Source organism: Callorhinus ursinus, unplaced genomic scaffold, assembly GCF_003265705.2.
Source record: "Callorhinus ursinus isolate GAN/ISIS: 27379988/994484 unplaced genomic scaffold, GSC_fseal_2.0 scaffold12, whole genome shotgun sequence".
In the NCBI taxonomy this organism is placed as follows: Eukaryota; Metazoa; Chordata; class Mammalia; order Carnivora; family Otariidae; genus Callorhinus; species Callorhinus ursinus.
The window spans coordinates 15,468,884-15,489,780 of NW_027397074.1; the positions used below are offsets into that span (position 1 = coordinate 15,468,884).

General features: G+C 42.0%; 1 protein-coding gene across 4 annotated transcripts in view; it reads right to left on the reverse strand.

Annotated features, from left to right (window-relative positions):
- Positions 1 to 588: 588 nt before the first annotated feature.
- The window catches only part of ABCB1 (ATP binding cassette subfamily B member 1), a 108,026-nt gene continuing 87,717 nt past the window's right edge, over positions 589 to 20,897 (reverse strand). For all 4 annotated transcript variants that reach the window (XM_025872822.2, XM_073898746.1, XM_073898745.1 and 1 more), the window contains 7 exons: positions 16,879 to 16,979; positions 15,490 to 15,630; positions 11,964 to 12,120; positions 11,215 to 11,412; positions 4,685 to 4,891; positions 1,975 to 2,121; positions 589 to 1,191 (listed from right to left, as the gene is read on the reverse strand). In XM_025872822.2, coding sequence (XP_025728607.1) covers positions 988 to 1,191; positions 1,975 to 2,121; positions 4,685 to 4,891; positions 11,215 to 11,412; positions 11,964 to 12,120; positions 15,490 to 15,630; positions 16,879 to 16,979 — 1,155 coding nt within the window. In that variant the 3' untranslated portion in view covers positions 589 to 987. The remainder of the gene's footprint in view (positions 1,192 to 1,974; positions 2,122 to 4,684; positions 4,892 to 11,214; positions 11,413 to 11,963; positions 12,121 to 15,489; positions 15,631 to 16,878; positions 16,980 to 20,897) is intronic.

Sequence of the window (20,897 nt, forward strand, 5' to 3'; positions counted from 1 at the left end):
AGCTTGTGTCTTTCGATCTTGTTTGTAGTGCTTTTGGATTTTTTTCTTTTGTAGTCAGAGTATCATTCTTCATGGTATTTTCTGTTTTCTTTATGCTTGCATACATACATACCAGAAGGATCAGCTTTGGAAGAGACCAATTACTGGGAAAAGTGATTCATTATCAAAGCAGAAAAAGAGTTGTTATATATATTTTTAAAGTACAGAAATATTAAAATCCTGTAAGAGCCCTTTATAAGAGCAATGCAAAATATCTGACGTACATCAGAGTACACACTTCACAAGTGCGCATCCTGTGCTCCACCCCAACCCCTAGAATTCTGCACTGATGTGTGTGGTTGGTTTGAGAGCCACCATAATGTAGAAACACAAGAACCAGCAGGATCACATCCACAAAGAATGAAGACTGGTAGTTCAGCAGGACCCACCATGAAAAGACATGTGCAATGGGAATTATTTACATTATTTAACCATTCTCACAAAAATTAATGGAAGTTTTTAAAGAAGTCTTTCAAATGCAGAACTAATCTTTAATATTCCAACTGGGAGATGATGTATTTACAAGCATTTTAGACAAGATGACTCCGGTCACATAAAAGTTTAGTTTTATTATAGCACTTTATGCAAACATTCAGCACTTTTTGCCACTTCTATAATCTTTCAGCAAGGCAGTAAGTTACAAATAAGAAAATATTAAAAAAAACTATATAATTTATTAACAAAGTCTACTTTGAATTATTCTATAAGTTTTATAATGCAATTAACGCCAGTATTTTATTTCATTTGATAATGTTTCTTTTGGTTCCTTTAATTACAAAATCTGGAGACTCTGACCTTGGTGAAATAATCTTCGGTTGTGGCAGGAAATGTTAAACAGGTAATTCTACAGAGTTTTTCCAGTAAGCACTCACTTTTTAACTTTGATTAAATGCCATGTTTTAACACAAATATTAGAAAATATTTAACAGCTCTTATGGTCACAGTTCACTAGCGCTTTGCTCCCGCCTGGACACTGACCATGGAAAAATAGATGCCTTTCTGAGCCAGCAACTGTTGATGTGTGCCATGCTCCTTGACCTTGCCATTCTGAAACACCACTATTAAGTCTGCGTTCTGGATGGTGGACAGGCGGTGAGCGATCACGATGCAGGTGCGGCCTTCTCTGGCTTTGTCCAGGGCTGCTTGGACAACCTGATCAATAACCACATAAATTAATTCTGATAAAAACTGTCCTCTCCCTTCCTCCTCCAGAAGGCTCACAATCTTCCAACAATAGGTCCTTCCTTAATGACGGGATCAGTGAAATATCATAGAATTCACAAAGCAAAGAATGTCGTATCGGAAGATAAAGGAATCCCAGTCTGGATTAGTTCCAAGGCAGGAGTCATCTACTCTTGAAGTTATGACAATAAATACAGTCTGTGCAGTCATTTGAAGACATTTACTGGTGTGCCCACCCACACAACATCCTTCAGAGCCACCCTCCGGTGCAGCTCTACAGCAAATCCAGGGAGACTGAGCACAGGCTGAAAACAGCCTCCTTGAATTTTGGGATTTTAGTAAAGAATTAATTTGTCTTTCAGATACCTGCATAGTCAACTTTTTCTCAAATTGAAAAGGATTACTAATATTTATCTTAAGGTAGAGTCAGCTTTTATAGTGTATTAACCTCCCACTTCTTTAGAGTTGGAGATGCCACTGGTAGAAATGGGAAAGTGGCCTCCTGAACACGGAGTCTTTGGTCAATACAAACTGATCCAAGGCTATTTTTTGGAGCCTGAGTGCTCTAAGACTTATTTCCCTTATTTTGTCTTAGGTCTCCTAAATAACAGCTACAGAAAGTGTCCACATTCTGCGGAAAGCTGATGTAAGTAACAACAACTTATCTGGGCTGAATTTTGTTCTCTACCGTGGAAGACAGAAGCATTTAAGGACAACCAATTCAAGGGTAATGAATCCAATTTAAGTGCTTACCTTTTCACTCTCTGTATCCAGAGCTGATGTAGCTTCATCCAAAAGCAAAATATGAGGCTGTCGAACAAGGGCACGAGCTATGGCAATGCGCTGCTTCTGGCCCCCAGAGAGCTGGGTTCCTTTGTCTCCTACTCTGGTGTTATATTTCTGTGAATAGGGTTTTGTTATTACGAAACAGAGAATTGATAATCCTAAAAAAAGACTTTGCTCACAGAAAATAGGATGACTACTTCCATAAACAGACAAATTTTGGTTCAGAAGCTACGAATGGGCTCACAGAGGCTTAAACATCAAAAATGTAGCTCTAAATGGCAGGTCTGATCTCTCTTCTTGAAAATAGACATTTGGGGCACCTGGGTGGCTCAGTCCATTAAGCGTCTGCCTTCAGCTCAGGTCATGATCCTGGGGTCCTAGGATCGAGTCCCATGTTGGGCTCCCTGCTCAGGGGGGAGTCTGCTTGTCCCTCTCCCTCTGCTCCTGCTCCTGCTCCTGCTGGTGCTCTCACATGTACTCTCTTTCTCTCTCTCTCTCAAATAAGTAAAAATCTTTAAAAAAAATTTTAAATAAAATAAACATTTGGGTCTGAGAGCTATGTTTTAGTGTAAGCAAGTCAATAGCTTTATGAGGAAGAATACTGTTACAATGTTAGTCTCTTCCAGTCTTCTGGTTTCATTATATTTGGGACAAGTTTGGTTTGAGGAAGGAAATTGGACTTAAAATGGGCTATGCAATAAATGAAGAAGCTCATTTTACTTAAAACCAGCAGGTGGTGCTCTCTGCACTGAAGTCAGGAAGGGAAGCCATTTCTTGGGATGCTAGCTAGCCTTCGGGTATCTGTTTTTATAAATCTCTAAGTCTTCAAAAACTTTAATGGATGCTAAGGAAATTCATCTTGATATCTAACTTTAAAAGCTAAAATCTCCTTTTTTAATTTTTTGATTTTAGAATTCTCCCAAAGTTCTTCACATATTGCATCCCACAGTAGGTAATTGTCATTAACTACTCAATAGGTTGACAGGGACAAGAGTTAAAAGGATATGAAGGGGAGCGCAGGAACAAGACGTGACAGCAGGTATAACCTAGAGAACAATACTGTCATCATTTTCAGCCCCTTGCCAGGCTGGAATTTTAGTCAAATCATGGGCTCTGATTCTGACCCCCGGAGTTTCACTTAAAAATTCATGTTCTATATAGGATTGCCTATTTTTATTGGCTATCTATGGTTGCCCTAGTTCAACAGTAGTCAGACTGAGATCTTCACCTGCAGGTGGAGTCCAGGACCCCAGGACCGCAGGTGCCTCAGGAGGCAGGAGCACCGTGTGTCCCATGTGAGGGCAGGGGTTCCCAGGCTGCACTGAGACTGTGTGATCCTCCTGCAGCAGGTAAAGGCAGGGCTGTAACCCTGAAGAAGTCAGTAACCAGACTAGCCTCCTGCAGGGTGAGCTAAATCCTAGTAGAAATTGATCAGATAAAGAAGTGGCTCCTTGGGCAGAAAACAGGGCTCAAGACCAGGAGGCCAGAAAGGCTGGGTCCCTGTGGCAGACAAATGAATGCCAGAGGGGCAAGGTATATTTAATAAGCAAGTTAATATTTACTCTCTGTGTTTGTCTTTGTTAACCCCTAGCCCAGTGGTGCTCACACTGCAGCCTGGTATCTGGGCTATTAAAACAAAGATTGCTAGACTCTACCTCCAACGTTTTTGATCCAGCAGGTTCTAATGTGATGGTTCAGGCCCATATTTTGAGATCATTAGTAAAGGGACTGAAGCTTTATCTTTCAAGTTTTCTAGCCTTGGGAAAGACTGATTATCCACAGCTGGGCAAGAAGATTAAATGGAGGGGAAAGGGATAATTCCTTCTCCTGGGGGTCTATGATGTGGTGGCAGCAGTTATCAGAAGAAGAGCCTCAAGAAAAGGAAATTTGGAAAAGAGTTAGGGCCAGCTGGTATTGCCATCCTTCCCCATAAGGAAATTGCCTTCCCTGCTGGTTTGAGGCTACTGAGCTTTATTTTTGAGGGGTGTTTCCTTATTTTAAAGAAACTAACTAGTGATAATGGGAGGGCATATAGACAAGCCAGGTCAAAGTGACTTCAAAATGCAGCACCTAAGGGGCTTAAGAGAGGGCAAGGGGTTCCTTTTATCTAACTTCCCAGGAAGAATTCAGGGGGCATCATGGACAACAGCTCAGGGAGCCCCAAGGAAGGTTTTGGAATCAGCCCTATAAGCAGAGCTTGGGGGCCATGAAATGTGCAATGATGAGAGATTACATAATACCACACTCACTCCAAGGGCTCAGCTCTATTGAGGGAGAGCCTTCTTTCTGACATGGGTTCAGTTCCCCAGTCTGGCCCGACTCCACAGAGGTAGGTTTGCAGCTTGGGGGAGAGCAGCAAGGAGGCAGAAGGTCAGGAGAGAAATGGGAGTGGAGGGGCTGTGCCTGCTTCTGTGGGTGCTGTACTTAGGCTCAGAGGGAAAGGCTTCCTCCAAATATGCACTCTTTGGTCAGGCTTGCTCACAGGGGGAGCCAGTCGGGTGATCATGCAAACACGGTATCAAATGGGGATAGGAAGTAGCGCAAGATGTTGTATACAGGTGTGTATTTCGGTTGCTCACTTCTCTTCATCTTTGGAAAACCAGCCCTTTAGAAATAAAAGTGCAGGCCAGGGGGGCTGCCACAGGCTCTTGGGCTCCTAATTTGGAGGAAGACTTACATCAGGGAGTGTCTCGATGAAGGGGTGTATGTTGGCTTCCTTGGCCGCCCGCACGATCTCTTCCTGTGACACGACCCGGCTGTTGTCTCCGTAGGCAATGTTCTCCGCAATGCTGCAGTCGAACAGGATGGGCTCCTGGGACACAATGCCCAGGTGTGCTCGGAGCCACTGGACATTCAGGTGTTTTATCTCTTTGCCATCAATTAGCTGAAAACGAGAGTTCATAGGTAACTTCAGGACCGGCACATTTTTAATTTAGCAAAATCAGTATCGTTATTTTGTACACTAAAATTGTCAAGTTACCATGGGACAACATTTTTGTTGTTCTGTTGAGTTTGGGTTGTCAAAGTCAACTGAACAAGGTCATAATTGTATGCTCTGATGAACTGTCATGCTCCTTCTGTTTTAACCCTGGTTTCCAATATATGCATGTGGTAATCAGGATAATGCCCCCACCCCCAAGATATCCGTATTCTAATCCATGAAACCTCTGAATGCTACATCCCATGGCAAAGGGAATTAAGGTATAAGGTTGCTCATCAGCTGATTTCAAAATAAGATGATCTTGGATGATCCAGGTGGGCCCAGTGTAATCATGAGGGTCCTTCACTGTGCAAGAGAGAGGCAGGACAATACCAGAGTGGTGCAATATGACCAAGACTCAATTAGTCACTGTTGGCTTTGAAGCCATTGTTGGCTTCGAGGAAGGGGCCAGGAACTAGAGGAAGAAAACGGTCCCCTAGAGCCTGCAGAAGGAACACCGCCCTGGTGACACTTTGATGTTAGCCTAGTGGAATCCATTCTAGACATCTGACTTCCAGAATCTGTAAGGTAATAAGTTTGTACGGTGTTATACCATGAAATTTGCCGGCATCCTTATTCTTACACATCAGTTTTTCACAAGAAAAGTAGCTGAGATTAGACTGGAAATCAGTAACTACTGTGAGCACATAATAGGTTTGCAGGTCAGGTTTCTAAGAATCAGGTTTTGGACAAATGGGATGCAGCAGTTAAATGGAAAAGAAGTGTGGGAAGGCGGCGCCTGTATCTCTACATAGTTGTTGATCTTGGGGAAATGAATTAATTTCTCTGACAGTGTCTTTGTCGGTAAAATGGGAATTATGATAATATTCCTAAACACATAGAACTGAGGCCTGCATGAGATCATGTCTAGATTCCACTCAGCACAGTGCTGGGCACTGGGTATGTGCTCCAAGACTGCCAGAGATTGGTAACTCTGTGTCGCTGTCATTAAAACTACTGTGGCTGGACGCAGGCTGGGCGGATGAAATGATGGACAGACATCTACAATGTTGGGCCAGTGGAATAGGAAGGAGAAGCTGCCTCTTCTCTAATGACCTGGCTCCTGGGGTTACCCTGAAGGAGCCTGGGGAGTGCTCCTTCTAGCCTTGTTCAGATGCACATAAGTCTGCCCAAAAGATTTACTTTGCAAGAGAACTGGTATTCAAGTGAGAGACCTACTCATCCCCTCTGAAGAAGCACGTGACTCAGCTTCAGCCTTTTCTCATAGTGCTGGTGAGTGTCTACCGTGTTATATATACTCTCTGGATCCCATGTGCCGGCTGGGTGTCCCTGGCAGACAGCTAGCCAGGGGTAAGGTACAGTCTTTGCCGCGGGAACATAGCTTCTGTTTGTGAAGCTGGCAAGTGCACGGATAGGAAACACAGTCATGACCTTATTAGTACCCAGCCCAGTTGCCATGGAGACTATTTCAGCATCTATATTCTAGGCTTCCTTACAGTGTTAAGTGAGGGTGGGAAGTAGAGGGTGGAGAGAGGCAGTAAAAACCATACAAGAATGTGGCAAAACAGCAGATCTCATGAAGTGGAACACTGTACGTGAGAAATGGAAAGTCCAGGGAAGGAGTAGCATAATTTTCTCCAAGCTTATGCTCCTGGGAGGAAAACAGACACTGCCTAACTAATATGATTAGACAAATGTGAAAGATCCCATCAAGTTTTAATGAGTTTCTTCATCAAGGTGAATACAGTAACACTCTTGGCCCTCATCCCCACAAGATGCACTGGAATTGCAAATACTTAAAGCCTGTGTTAGCTGAAGCATCCTTTCTGTAGAGAAAACATGTTTAGAAGCCCAAATGTAAAAGACACCAATGCAGAGGTTCTTTGGCTGAGGCATGGGTGATGGTCTGAGGGAAGACCAAGGAAATTTGGGCAATTGGTGAACACTGTTCAAAAGATACTGACCCAAATAAAACTTGACCAGAAAAGTAAACACCTTGGTAATAATAAGGTAAAACCGGGTTAAATGACTAGCTATCTCTATCCTAGATGGTTAAATGCACTGCTGCCTTCATTAGCACAATCAAATATTAAAAATATGTATAATTCTGCTCTATGTATTTACTCTGAAATCATGATTACAGATAAATTATTGAGCACTGACTACATTATAGGTCCAGTGATAAGCATGTCTCATGCATTCTCTTGTTTAATCTTCACAACAACCATAGGGAGGTAGCTGTGTTTTTTGTTTTTTTAAGATTTATTTATTTTAGAGAGAGAGAGTGTGTGTGGTGAGTGGGGGGGGGAGGGGCAGAGGAAGAGAAACCCAAGCAGACTCCCTGCTGAGCGACCATGGGGCTCCATCTCATGACCCATGAGATCCTAACCTGAACTGAAACCAAGAGTCAGACCCTTAACTGACTGAGCCACCCAGGCGCCCCTGGGGTAGGTGTTTTAATCTCCATTTTACAGATTCAAAAAATGAGCAAAGTTAAGTAACTTACACAAGATCACACAGTAACTAGGGGAGCTAGGATTGAATTTATACAGGATAGGTTGGGTTTTGGTAACACAAGTACCTTATGTCCTCCCTCACAGAGGAATGCCCCATGTTAGCTCAGGGGCCCACCTGGTAATACCCAGACTATGACAACAAGACTTCTGACGACGGTGCATGTGATAGACTGGAGGGGAGAAAGGAAAGGTCGGGGAAGACTTAGACCAGAGGTGATTTAACAGGAAGGTAATGAAGTTTGGCTTCAAGAGTCCTGAATTGCAGGTAACTGCTGACAGCTGAACTGTGTTCTGGGGGGAGGGAGGCCAAGCTGCCGTCAGGGTGCCCTTCCAGGTGAGTATTTATGTATCAGCCTAACGAGCAAAGGGACCTGAGGGGCACCTGAGGGACGCTGGGGTGGCTCAGTCAGCTAAGCGTCTGCCTTTGGCTCAGGTCATGATCCCGGGGTCCCTGGGATCGAGCCCCCAGTCCGGGCTCCCTGCTCATCGGGGAGTCTGCTTCTCCCTCTCCCCTAACTCATGCTCTCTCTTGCGTTCACTCTCTCTCTCACTCAAATAAATAAATATACAAATGAGAAAAGGGACCTGAATCTTTAAGGTTTTAATATTTTGTTGTGATTTGTTTTGTTAGAAGTAAATATTCACTTTTGTGCCTAATTTTACATTCATAATTTTGTATTTTTTTAAGTAGAGTCCCTAGAAACATATAACCTGCAGGCCCCACAAAACTTGGAATACCCCCTCTGTACAACTCAGTAGCTTCACTTTTCAAGACTCTCCCTAATTTAACCTACACCTTTCAAATTTACCAGTTCCGTGGTTCTCAAACGATGGCTGGCATCAGAATCCATCTGGGAAAATTGTAAAAATTAACAGGCCAGATCCTGACGGAGTGGAATGAGCCAGGGCGGCGGTGTTCTTTAGTCGTTCCAAGAACCACAGCTCCGGTCACTATGGCTCAAAGACTCATTCAAGGCCCACTGATGGTCATGAGGACGTCCTGACCTCAGGGCCCATCTGTCTTCATTACCATGAGCGATCACGCTCAGATCCACACTCAGTTTTACATGGCAACAAGAACTAATTACTAGTCACCTACTAACTGGGTTATTAAGGGGTACTAATTGAGATGTTCATAAACAAAACCTGGCACATTTACTCGGGCTTCTTAAGGACACTTCCGCTAAGAATGCTGGCTGCTATGAACACTTGGCAGTACTTCAAAACTCTAGCACAAATAAATGTACAGGAGCAGATAACAGCGTTCCTACAATAGACAAGGACATGCTGTTTTCCTTGCGTTTTCAGTGCTGTCTTGAGATGGTTATTGTCCTGTGCACTCAGCATTCATTTCCATATTCTTCTCTGTCCACCCTTCCATATACAAAGGGAGCGGAAGGCTAAAGACTGTTTCCCAGACTCCCTTCTGGTTCTGGAAGTAACCGTGGTTCTACCAGCGAGATGCACTGTGCAAAATCTGGAAGGCATAGGCTGATTCTCTTTAGTAGCAGTGCTAAACTCACACATGTGACTATGAGTGCAGTGGGGAGGTCATGAGATTTTTTTTTTTTTTTTTTGCTCTTCCTAAATGGGTTATAATTTAAAAGTTTAAGAATCACAACTCTCATTAAATCTGCTATTTCAGCCAAAATAGGCTATAAGGACATTGGGAGCAAATCAGCTATCAGCCACAGCCCACATTATCTTTCTTTTTTTTTTTCTACTGCAAATTTATTTATTTTTTAAATTTTTAAATTTTTAAAAAATTTAAATTCAATTAATTAACATATAATGTATTATTGGTTTCAGAGGTAGAGGTCTGTGATTCATCAGTCTTATATAATATCCAGTGCTCATTACATCACGTGTCCTCCTTAATGCCCATCACCCAGTTACCCCATCCCCCCACCCACCTCCTCTCCAGCAACCCTCAGTTTGTCTCTCGCATCAAATGACATCCTCCTGACTGCTCACACTTTCACTCTCAGGCAATCGGCTCTACTTATGCCTTAAGAGCCAGCTCTAGGCCTATCTTCTTTTGTGTTAACTCATGGAAGTATATGCCCCATCTCTTCAGGTAAAGGCTTGGAGTGCGGACATCATAACCTATAATTCATTAGAGCTCAACATTTAATACACTGCTTACTCAACATCTGTTAAGGGCCATAATCAGTGTCTGAGAGCTAACATTTCCTTCTGCAATTACTTCTTTTGTCTCTTCCTTTAGAGTCCTCTGTTCAAACTTTAACAGCACAATTGAAGCATAAAATCGGAATTCACAGAAAATATAAAATAAGAAAGTAAAAATAAGCGACAAAACTTACGTAGCTGTTAAGAAACAGACCGAATAGACTACAATAAAGAAATATTTATGAGTAAGTGTGACTGAATTTAAAAAGAGCCCTGGACTACAGGTTGAAAGCTCTCTTTTCAGGACAGTCATTAATGCAAGCGGGGCCCATATGGAGCTGGGGCATCAATATGACTACGGAACAGGTGTCCATTCTGTTTGCCCATGACATTCTAGTAGTTAGTTTTTGTTTTTTTTTTTTCTTAGAAAGGGAAGCGTGGGGAGGGGCGGAGGGAGAGCGAGAGAGAAAATCTTAAGCAGGGTCCATGCCCAGCACGGAGCCCAATGTGGGGCTTGATCTCATGACCCTGAGATCATGACCTGACCTGCCCCGAAATCAAGACTCAGGACATTTAACCGACTCAGCCACCCAGGAATCCTTGTCATTAAATATTTTTAATAGCACCTCTGAGTACAACCAATAACTATATACCTACATAATAAAAATTTCTTCTATTTCTTCCTAATTTGATTCTTTTCCTATTTTCCCTTGTAGTCATGTAATATTTCACCACTCTCTTCATGACTCCTATCTCAGCTCAGGACCTAAGATAGCCCCTGATAGGCACGCAGTAAACGTTTGTTGAATGTTGAACAAATATACGTGACCCTTCATTTATTCTTTTAGTTCATGAAAGGAAAGGGAATCCCTCTATATTCTTTATCCGCTCCCTAAATTTGTTGATCTTGCTTTTTTTTTTCCTTAGCAGGTGTTTCAATACCCTCTCTCAATGATTTTTATCTCACCCTCAGCCATAATGTTCCAGGTTTCCCCCTCCTGGACCTCTCCCGTGGACTCTGCCTCCCCGCTCACACTGCTGTTCTTGATAGTCATTCTTTCACCTTTGATCTTCTAGACAGTCTGCACTCAATCTCCACTTCCCCTTCCTGCTGTGCCTCAGCCACGCTAAACTCATCCCCACCAGCACCCCACTTCACTGAGTATACTTTAAAATGTCACAAGTAGCCCATTCCTTGCCAAATCCTGTCATGTCTTTTCAGGCTTCATCTTCCTACCTGCTGACTACCTTCTCCTTCTTGAAAGTCCCCATCCTTGGCTCCTGCCTTACTTGTCTCTCTTAGTACCTCTCCCCCTCCTCTATCTTTCGGGCTACTTACATTTTTTTGCTAGATCTTCTCATGTAAGCGGGAACCTAGCCAAGGGAAGGGAGAGGGGTGATAAAAAGGCTGCTCACGAAGGAGGGTGGAGGGGCAGTTTGAGAGAGGCTGGAGAAGCTGCCTAGGAAACACACAGCTTGGAGCCCGCAGGTAGGACGTCAGACTTTAAGTGAGACCGTTGTTTAAAGGTTGGAAAAACTGTGGCTTACAGTCAAGAATTAAATACATTAAGTATAATCAGATGATGAAAAAGTTAAAATGAGGTAAGAAAGTGTGCTCACCACTGTACCAGCCAGGGGGTCATAGAACCGCTCCAGGAGCTGGACCACCGTGCTCTTCCCACAGCCGCTGCTACCCACCAGAGCCAGCGTCTGGCCCTTCTTCACCTCGAGGCTCAGCCCCTGAAGCACGGGGATGTCTGGCCGAGTGGGATAGTTGAACACGACTTCGTTAAATGTCACGTTTCCTTCCAACGTATTCTAAGATCAGAACAGTAACAAAAAGATGATTATTGCAGTCCCAAAAACTCACTGTCCAGAGAACACCCTCTACCGCTAGGTATCCAAAGACAGTGAACTTGTATCACAATTAGGCTGCATTTGGAACTGCCAGAATGCAATCCATAAGATCTAAGAGTCAGTGTTTTTATAGCATGTATTGTTAATACAACACAGATATGCTAACTCAAATATATTGCCCAAGAATACAGTAACCTACACAGAATAAAACCTGATAAACAGGATTTGCTCATAAATTGGGCAGTATTACCTACCTCCTTAGTAGCCTTGTTATATAAAAGTACTGGATGTTAACATACATGATTATTAAATTTATTTTATTTATTAAATGAATATTTATTTATTTATTAAAATGATTTAATAAAATGATTTATTAAAATGACCTCGTGATCTAGGAGGTTTCTTTTCATTCCCAGCAGATAAAAAAAACCCACAGATTTTATTAAATTTCCTCTTAGAATACTTCCACTCATCCGTTAGGAATTATCTTACCGTCAAAACATCAAACTCACCGGCTGGAGGCCTCCTGTGCTGTAGCTGTCAATCAGAGGGGTTTTTTCAATGATCATGATGACGTGGGCTGCTGAGACTTTGGCTTTGGCGTAGTCAGGAGCAAATGAACTGACCTGCCCCACCGCCATGGCACCAAAGACGATAGCTGAGAATACCCTGCAAAAACACAGACGAAGCATGCGCAGAGTTAGGATTATAATGCTAGACAGCTGACAGTTCTACAACCAAAGGGCATTGCCTCACACAACAAAAAACAGAAGTTAAAAAATAAAACAAACCATTGTCCTCATACAGTTCACGTCAGTGTAATACACTGTAAAATGGCCCCATTTTTCATCTGTGTCTCTCTCCTTGCCTTCTTGTAATGTTGACTTGGCAGCTCCTCTGTTTAAGAAGGGGAATTCGTTTTCCTAGCCTTTGAATCTGGCTTGCTGTGGCCAACAGGATGTGGTGGGAGTGACTGATGCCCGTTCTAAGCCTGTGACTCAGGGGGCTTTGTGTGCCTCCGCTCTCCGGCACTACCACAAGCCCAGCTAGCCTGCTAGAGGACAAGGCACAGATGGAAGCAAGCTGTGTGAGCTCCAGCCAACTAGCTTGTAGTCCACCGCACACATGAGTGAGCCTAGTAAAGATCTGCTATGTCCAACCCCGTGCAGCAGAACTGCCCAGCTGACCCACAGACTTGTGGGCAAATATGAATGTTTATTATTGTGAGTCACTGGGGCTTAGTGTTGGTTGTTATGCGGTGTGATTGTGGCAGTCAATAACAATGGGGGCATTTGCGACAACGTGGACAGACGTAGAGGATATTAAGCTAAGGATATTTAGCTTTATATCCACAGTCAGATTGAAAAAGACAAATGCGGGGCGCCTGGGTGGCTCAGATGGTTAAGTGTCTGCCTTCAGCTCAGGTCGTGGTCTCAGGGCCCTGGGATTGAGCCCTGTATCAGGCTCCCTGCTCGGCGGGAAGCCTGCTTCTCCCTCTGCCTCTGTTGCTCCCCCTGATTGTACTCTCTTGCTGTTTTGTCGAATAAATAAATAAAATCTTAAACAAAAAGAAAAAGACAAATGCCATATGAATTCACTCATGTGGAATCTAAAAATACAAATGAATAAACAAAGAGCAGAATCAGACCTTTTAAAATTTAAATCAGAGAACAAACTGATGGTTGCCAGAGGGGAAGGGGGTAGGAGTGGGTGAGCAAAATGGGTGAAGGGGAGTGGGAGAGACAGGCTTCCAGTTAGGGAATGAATAAATCACGAGAATAAAAGGCACAGCACTGGGAATCCAGTCAATGATATTATAATAGCCTTGTATGGTAAGGAATGGTAGTTGAACTTGTGGTGAACATATCATAATGTATAGAGAAGCTGAATCACTATGTTGCACACCTGAAACTAATGCAACATTCTGTGTCAACTATTAAAAAAAATAACAGATATGGGCAGTGGTGCTGAAATTACCTAGGGTTCTTAGAAAACATGGGAGCTGTACAGCAAAGAGTGAGCTCCTTAGAGACAGGTATCATGCTCCTCTCAAGATGCAATCCACATGCTTAACCTATGACATGAGAATCATAGCAGCTTAAAGCTGGGAAGGACTCTACAGGGTATCAAGTCCAGTTCTCAATGTTTGTTCCCTGGGCAACTTCCCCTAAGTCGGCTTCCATCCTTTGTTTTAGGAAGTAGCAAGTTTGATTAAGCCTATTATTAACAAGTTCTTTTTCAAATGGAAGAAAAGTGTACATTCTTTTGCATAATCCAGCCCTTAGCTGGAATATTGTAAAAAAGGCCCTTTGCCTCTTTGGTAAATCCTTTCCCTCTCGACATTCCAGTTGCTCTTCCTCTGGACACATTTCTCAATATGCCTTTTTATAATCTTATTTTTAATATTTTTTTTTTCCTTTCCAAGTTTTTATTTAAAATCCAGGTAGTTAACATAACACTCCCAAACAACACCCGGTGCTCATCGGGACAAGTGAGCTCCTTAATCCCCATCATCGATTTCACCCGTCCCCACCCCACCCCCACCACCTCCCCTCAGGCAACCACCAGTTTGTTCTCTGTAATTAAGAGTGTTTCTTGGTTTGCCTTTCTTTTTTCCCCCCCTATGTTCATTTGTTTTGTTTCTTAAATTCCACAGATGAGTGAAGTCATAAGGTATTTGTCTTTCTCTGACTTTTTTCTTCGCTTAACATTATACTGTCTGGCTCCATCCATGTCGTTGCAAATGGCAAGATTTCATTCTTTTTTATGGCTGAGTAATATTCCGTTTTGTGCGTGTGTGTGTGTGTGTGTGTGTGTGTGTGTGTGTGTACAGTGGGCCTGGAACTAACATAGTGCTTGGGAACCCTCCCAGAAGAATACTGTGAGTCCATCACATCCTCTCCTCTGGACTCTAGAAAATTATACAAATGGTTAATCTCCAGCTTATCATCATTTACTCTTGTGTGATCTTTTAAAAATGGACTACTCTTCAGACAGGTCTCTCCTTTCCTTCACTTGGAAGATTGATTTTCTCAATCTAAATGCCCATGTGTCAGCAACTTTCATCAGTTCAATGCCTGACCTTGAAGTAAAGCAATATATCAAATAATTATCTAATCGAAGCCCCAATGACAATGATGCCTAGTTTTGATCTTTTGGTCCAAGTCATAAATAGTTCCTCATATCATTTGTCAGACAGAGGTATTAGGTAGAAATTTTAAATCCTCTGTTGAGGTCGTCCTGAGCAAACTATAATGCATGCACAAGCAAATGTCTAAATAGAATGGAAACATTACACTAACACCTTAGATTAGCCAGACTGAGATGACTCTGGTTTAAATGTAAAACTGTACTACCACTAATGATGGTATGCTATCAAAGGGCAGAGTCTCAGCCATCACAAAATCTAGATGCTCAGAAAGGTTATACATACTTTTCACTACCCAGCTGCACATTTGAGTACTTCAGAAGTGTAATTAAGTTCAGGTCTGTCTTCCCCTGACTGAGGTACAATTTTCTGCATTCATAGCAAGGGAACAGAAATCCCAGTCTAGCTTTTCCTTTGTCATTTCTGAATTTCTTCAGCTCTTACCTTCTAATTGCTCTTCTTGTATCAAGGAAAGCAAATTTATCCTAGAACCTCCCAGGGCTTGCAGAACTCAGTGTCCCACACCTGTTCTTTAACTGCTCTGTTCAGAGACTTCTTTAAAAGGAGCCAGACCCTTGGTGCAGGGTTAGGCTTCTTCCCAAATGCCAAAACCTCCTGGAAACCCCTCACTGAATCACTACCCCACTGAGTCACAGATTCAGAAAGGCCAAATGTATGAGTCAGCACTGGGGAGAGGGGCAGTCATTGATTCCCCAAAAGAAATGGAGTACTTCCGTGATAATACACAGAGACTCAGGCAAAATTCCACCTTATGATTCACCAAAATCTCTTTATGAAGCCTTGCAGTAAGGTTTTCTATCCAGGCATGCAGCACGTTCACCTCAGTTTTATTTCTAGAGTTCAACTGCCAATATTAACCCAGTACTTACAACAGAACATCTGGAAAGTTCATGAATCTATTTGCCACCAGGTAGGCACCAAATCGGAAACAGCCAGCATAGGAAAAATACATCATTGCCTGGGTAATGGAAAATGAGATCCCGAAGATGTGCGCTTTCCTCAAAGAGTTTCTGCAAAGGAGACGTTAATGAAACTTACTTGACTTTCATTGCTCAACCCTTAAAACATAACATTTGCTAGATCAGCGGTGGGGCATGGCAGACAAAAATGGGTTCAGTTTCCAAAAAAAGTTAAGTTTGGTCCTCACTTTCCTACTTGTGAAAATTTAGGAAACTGCCTAGTAGAGGATTAACTATACCTCAGAGTGTTGAGGTAAAGTTAAAATAAGCCAAGGAAAACATGAAAAGCCTGTTAGGGGTTCATAAATGGAAGTTCCTTCCCTTTCCCCCCACTTTGGACATACAAAATATGCACTCTAGAGTCAACATTCATTCAACACACATTTACCTAACACCTACAAGCTGCAGGGACCATGCTTGGTGACACAGAGCAATGACTCATATTCTTGCCTTTGGGGACCCACCAGTCAAGTTGCCTATAATTATGCAGTGAAGGTACCCTATAAATAACATGTTAGGGAAAGAAAGGAGGACACACTGAACTCTCTGGGGGAGTGAGAGAAGGCATCACAAAGGCGTCAATGTTGGTGGATTTTCTGAGCCACATGACCTGGGTTTTGTGGAGGTAAGAGCAGGCTGGTGAGTGGGCAGCCCTATGGGCCTCCTACCTCTGCCTCAACCACGTCAACTCCATTTCCATCTGTTTCATATACTGGGATTTCAAATGAAAAGATCTTCAGAAAAAAAGACTCTAATTTAAAAAAATGTTTGAAAACCCATCAACCAAGTCCAGCTCTCTCCTTTTACTATATAAGAAACTGAGACTCAGAGAGGTTGGGCTTACTTTTTAGAACTGTCACTGGGTAAGTGCATTAAAGGAAATATGGAAGTTCTCCACTAGAGCAGCCTCAAGAGAGAAAGGAAAGGCATACTCAAGGAGCACCACCTCCTCTGCCCGGGCCCCACAGGTGCGTCACATTTCAGGTGCCATAGAGAACTCAGCCCCACTGAGAGCAAATAATAGGGTCATTAGCCAAACTTGGCATCAGAGAGTCACTGTCTTGTCTATCCTCTCCCCCTCTGTTTCCCATCAGTTGCCTGCTGTTACAGGATCTACCTCGGAGAGGTCAGGGTCTTGTGATTTCTCTCCTGGATAATTACAAGGGCTTCCCAGTTAGTCCCCTTCTAGTAGCTTCTCCACTTGTTCCCCACCTTCTGGCCAAAGTAACCTTTCTGAAAACAAATCTGATGACTGATAAGCCTCCCCACACTCCCCTCCCACTCTTCAGTGGTTATTACCTGTATGGTACTTGTAAACTCTGTGCATACATGTATTCAAACTTCTGCTCCCGGGTCAAAGAAACAACAGTTCGGAAGTTTTCGATTGCTTCAGTAGCAATCTGTAACAAAGAGCCCCCACGCACAAAGGTGAATGAATAGTGGTGATCAGTGTGAATTCCATGAAAGAGATTAATAAAATTAATTCTATTATTACGTATCACTATGAGCTTCTTCACTGAAACTAATTTATCAGATCAAATTTTAGATCTGGAAAGAAGATTGGCGAATTCGGTCTCCTCTTTATAGAGAGAGAAGCTAAGGCTTAAACAGATGAGGACACTTAGCTAAAGCCACATTGCTTTCTTTATAGGGGCAAAATTCACCTGAGAACTCAGTATTTTACATCTATCACAGTGCTCTTTCTTCTGTGACGGTCACATTTTAGGTTTATGATTATTTTACATATATTTTAAATGTGTGCTTATATTTTTCTCTTTGTAATTATCATTCATGACAACTGAGGAATATTTGGAAAATACTGAAAAGATAAAAAAAAGGCAAATAAAAAGCTCCATATATGTGTATCTTATATATATATTTTTTTCTAAGCATATATGTACTCAACAAAATTGGGACCAAATTCTCTTTTTGGCTTTTACATCATTATTTTTTTACCTTAATAAATATCAAGAGCATTTTCCAAGGTCATTAAATATACATTAATAATGAGATGTTTAATGGGCCACACAATATCCCAGCCAGTTAAGCATTCCTTTACAGTTGAACAAGGTTTTCCATTCTCTTCCTATTAAAAATAATGCTGTGATAAACATCCTTACACATAAACCTTTGTCCAAAGTAAATGATTTTCTTGAGAGAAGTTCTTAAAGTGAAATTACGAGGTCAAAGGGGATAAACGAGTTCTTAAGAAACGTGGCACATATCATCCATTTGTTTTCCAGAAAGTGTCTCTCATTCAGTTATTGTTTTAATTGAATGCAACTTCCAACAAGTCTTTGTAATTAGGACAAATATATCCTCTTGGAGTCTGGGTAAAGGACTGTGGAAAACATGAAAAATTCCAGTGCACAAAATGAGATTTCAGCGTGCATCAGCCATGGGACTTTGAAATATCTCTCTGTGTCTTGGTCTCCTCATATCTTAAATGAGGGGGATGGACAAGAGGGTCTTGAAGTCCCTTTTAACTCTGTAATTCCAAGAGAAATAACGTTTAAAACCGTAAGTCTTAATTATAAATCAGTGAGTAAGGGAAATCACTCTTCTATGAAGATGTTCTTCCTTTCTCTGGTCTGTACACTGGTCAGAATGGATTTTTTTTTTCTTTTTCTTTTTTTTTTAGAGCTGAAAGAGGGGCAGAGGGAGAGGGAGAGAGTCTTAAGCAGACTCCACGCCCAGCACGGAGCCTATCATGGGGCTCGATCTCACGGCCCTGAGATCAAGATCTGAGCCGAAATCAAGAAGAGTCAGATGTTTTAACAGACTGAGCCACCCAGGTGCCCCATGTTTAGAAGTGAATCCAATAAGGACACATTCATTTACAGTTGAATGATTTACAGCTGAAAAATCATAAACATGAAACCTCACTTATTTCTTACTAAATCCGCTACAAATTACCTAACTTCAAAGAGAAAAGCAAATATTTGATACAACGTAAGTCAGTTTTAAAGAGTAATGCAAAGAGCTATTAGAAGAAAAACAATAATACCATGTACTTAAAAACAAAAACTTATTTAAAAAATAAAGTTAAAAATATCACACTCTGACCTGACTAGGCCAAGAATATTGACTTATGTTTACCATAAACTACTGACAAAGATAGGAAAATGCCCAGATTCAATTCATGTTAAAATATTTTATAAAAATCTGTACATACTATGAAAATAATATACATTCATTTTAGAAAATCCTAAAAGTACAGAACAAAAAGTTAGAGGAACAGTACAGAACAAAAAGAGGAACAAATTCGCCTCCAGCCAAACCTGCACACAATCCTTGTTCAGACCCATGTTAGAAATATTTTCAGTGATAATGCTCCAAACAAACAGAAATGTTCTTTGCATTAGTAAGGAAATTCAACAAATTATAACAATGTCTGCTGAAAAACAGATTTTACTGTAAATTTCAATGTGGTTTCTAAGAAACATTTTCTGTGCACCATTTTCTAAGGCAGGTGTGTTTTGTGATTTGGTCTGTAAATGCGGTCACTTCATAGAGGGTGTAAACAGCCCAATACAAGTGAGTTTATGTGTCACAGACCTCGCATAGTGAGGAAAACAATATAGTAATCACTTCACAACCATCTTTATCTTGCCTCATGATGAAGCAATTAGGAAAAGGCTTAATTAGTACTCTGCATCTTCACAGCTTCACTTTCTCCAAGAGTTTTAAATAGAAACTCAGTAACCACTATGAGGAGACCTTCTTCTTTTTTTTTTTTTTTTAAAGATTTATTTATTTATTTTAGAGAGAGACAGAGCTGGGGGAGGGGCAGAGGGAGAGGGCGAATCTCAAGCAGACTCCCCAGCACAGAGCCTGACCTGGGGCTCCAACTTCACAACCCACGAGATCACGACCTATGAGTTCATCACCTGAGCCGAAATCAAGACTCGTACGCTCAACAGACTGAGCCCTCCAGGTGCTCCAAGGAAAGAGAACTTCTAATGTGAGAACAGTAAATAGCATTGAGTTTTCTTTAGTAGCCATCATAAGCTAAATAATTTTGAAGAAAAATTATATATATATTTTTTTTTCTAGAAAGAAAAAAAAAAAACCCTGCTCACACTTCTCTCCCTATCCTCAAATAAACTGAGGTTTGATTATGGCTTTTATGTCTGAAAAGGAAAAGGCATCTATTTTATTAAGATGTTCGCTAGTCAATAATGTGACAGAAATCTACAGGGCACAGGCAGGGTAGAGGTTATGAGCAGGCTGCCACCACGTGATCTTGCTCTGGAATCCTGGGCCTGCTCTGTCCCTGTAAGGGCAAACCAACAGACGCAGTCCTTTCCCTATGGACCTTCTGTCTTAGTAGGGAAGACAGTATACTAATCAATAAACAAAGAAATAGAGAAACATCAAGGGCTGAGAAGTGTCATGAATTAATTCAAGGGTCAGGAAAGGCCTCTCCAAAGAGGTAATAATGCTGAGATCTGAATAATATAAAGGAACCAGCCATGGGAAGATCAGAGGGAGCCAGCTTGGAATGTTCCAGGAACTGAAAGGTGGCCCATGAGGCCAGAGCGGAGTGGGCATGGGAGAGAGTCGTGAAAGATGCCTTCATAGAAGTTGTCAGAGGGGGCTGGGTCAGGCAGTCTTATAAACCCGGGTAAAATGTTGATCTTCTTCCAAGTGTGATCAGTCAGAAGCCACTGGAGGGTTTTAGGTAGGTAACCAGTTAGCGTGATCTTATTTGTGTTTGTAAGAGATCAGTGTGACTTCTGTGAGAAGAAATGGAGAAAGTGGGTGGACAAGAAAGGAAGGGGTGGAAGCAAGGAGATCAGTTAGAACTATTGCTGTATGATTTGGGCAAGTTACCCAACTTCTCTGAACTGTGGGTTTTATCATCTAATAATAAGAATTCAAAGGAGTGATTAAGAGTATCAAATGAGAAAATGCATGCAGAGCTCCTCACATGATGCCTGGCATATAATAAATACTCAATGGTAACCTGGGAATTGGGAGTTTTGGGAGTTGATTTTCAAAACTACATGGACCGGATGGTCCTGCTACCACCACTTTCCCTACCCGCTTTTGCCAGTCTCATGAAACACCACTGAGAGCATTTATCTCACCTCCGACCTTTGCTCAGTGAACTTGCCACATTCGCACATTTCCATGTCCATCTGCACCACTTCCTTGCCCCCCTGTGACAGAACTCCAAGAGTCTTAAATCTGATGGGCCACCTCAGAAGTGCTAACCTGTGGTGTCTAATGGATTATCTTCTAACTGAGTATCTTGATCACCTTCTTCCTCTAAACAACCTAAGGCTCCTCTCTGGGACATTCTGAACCCCTCA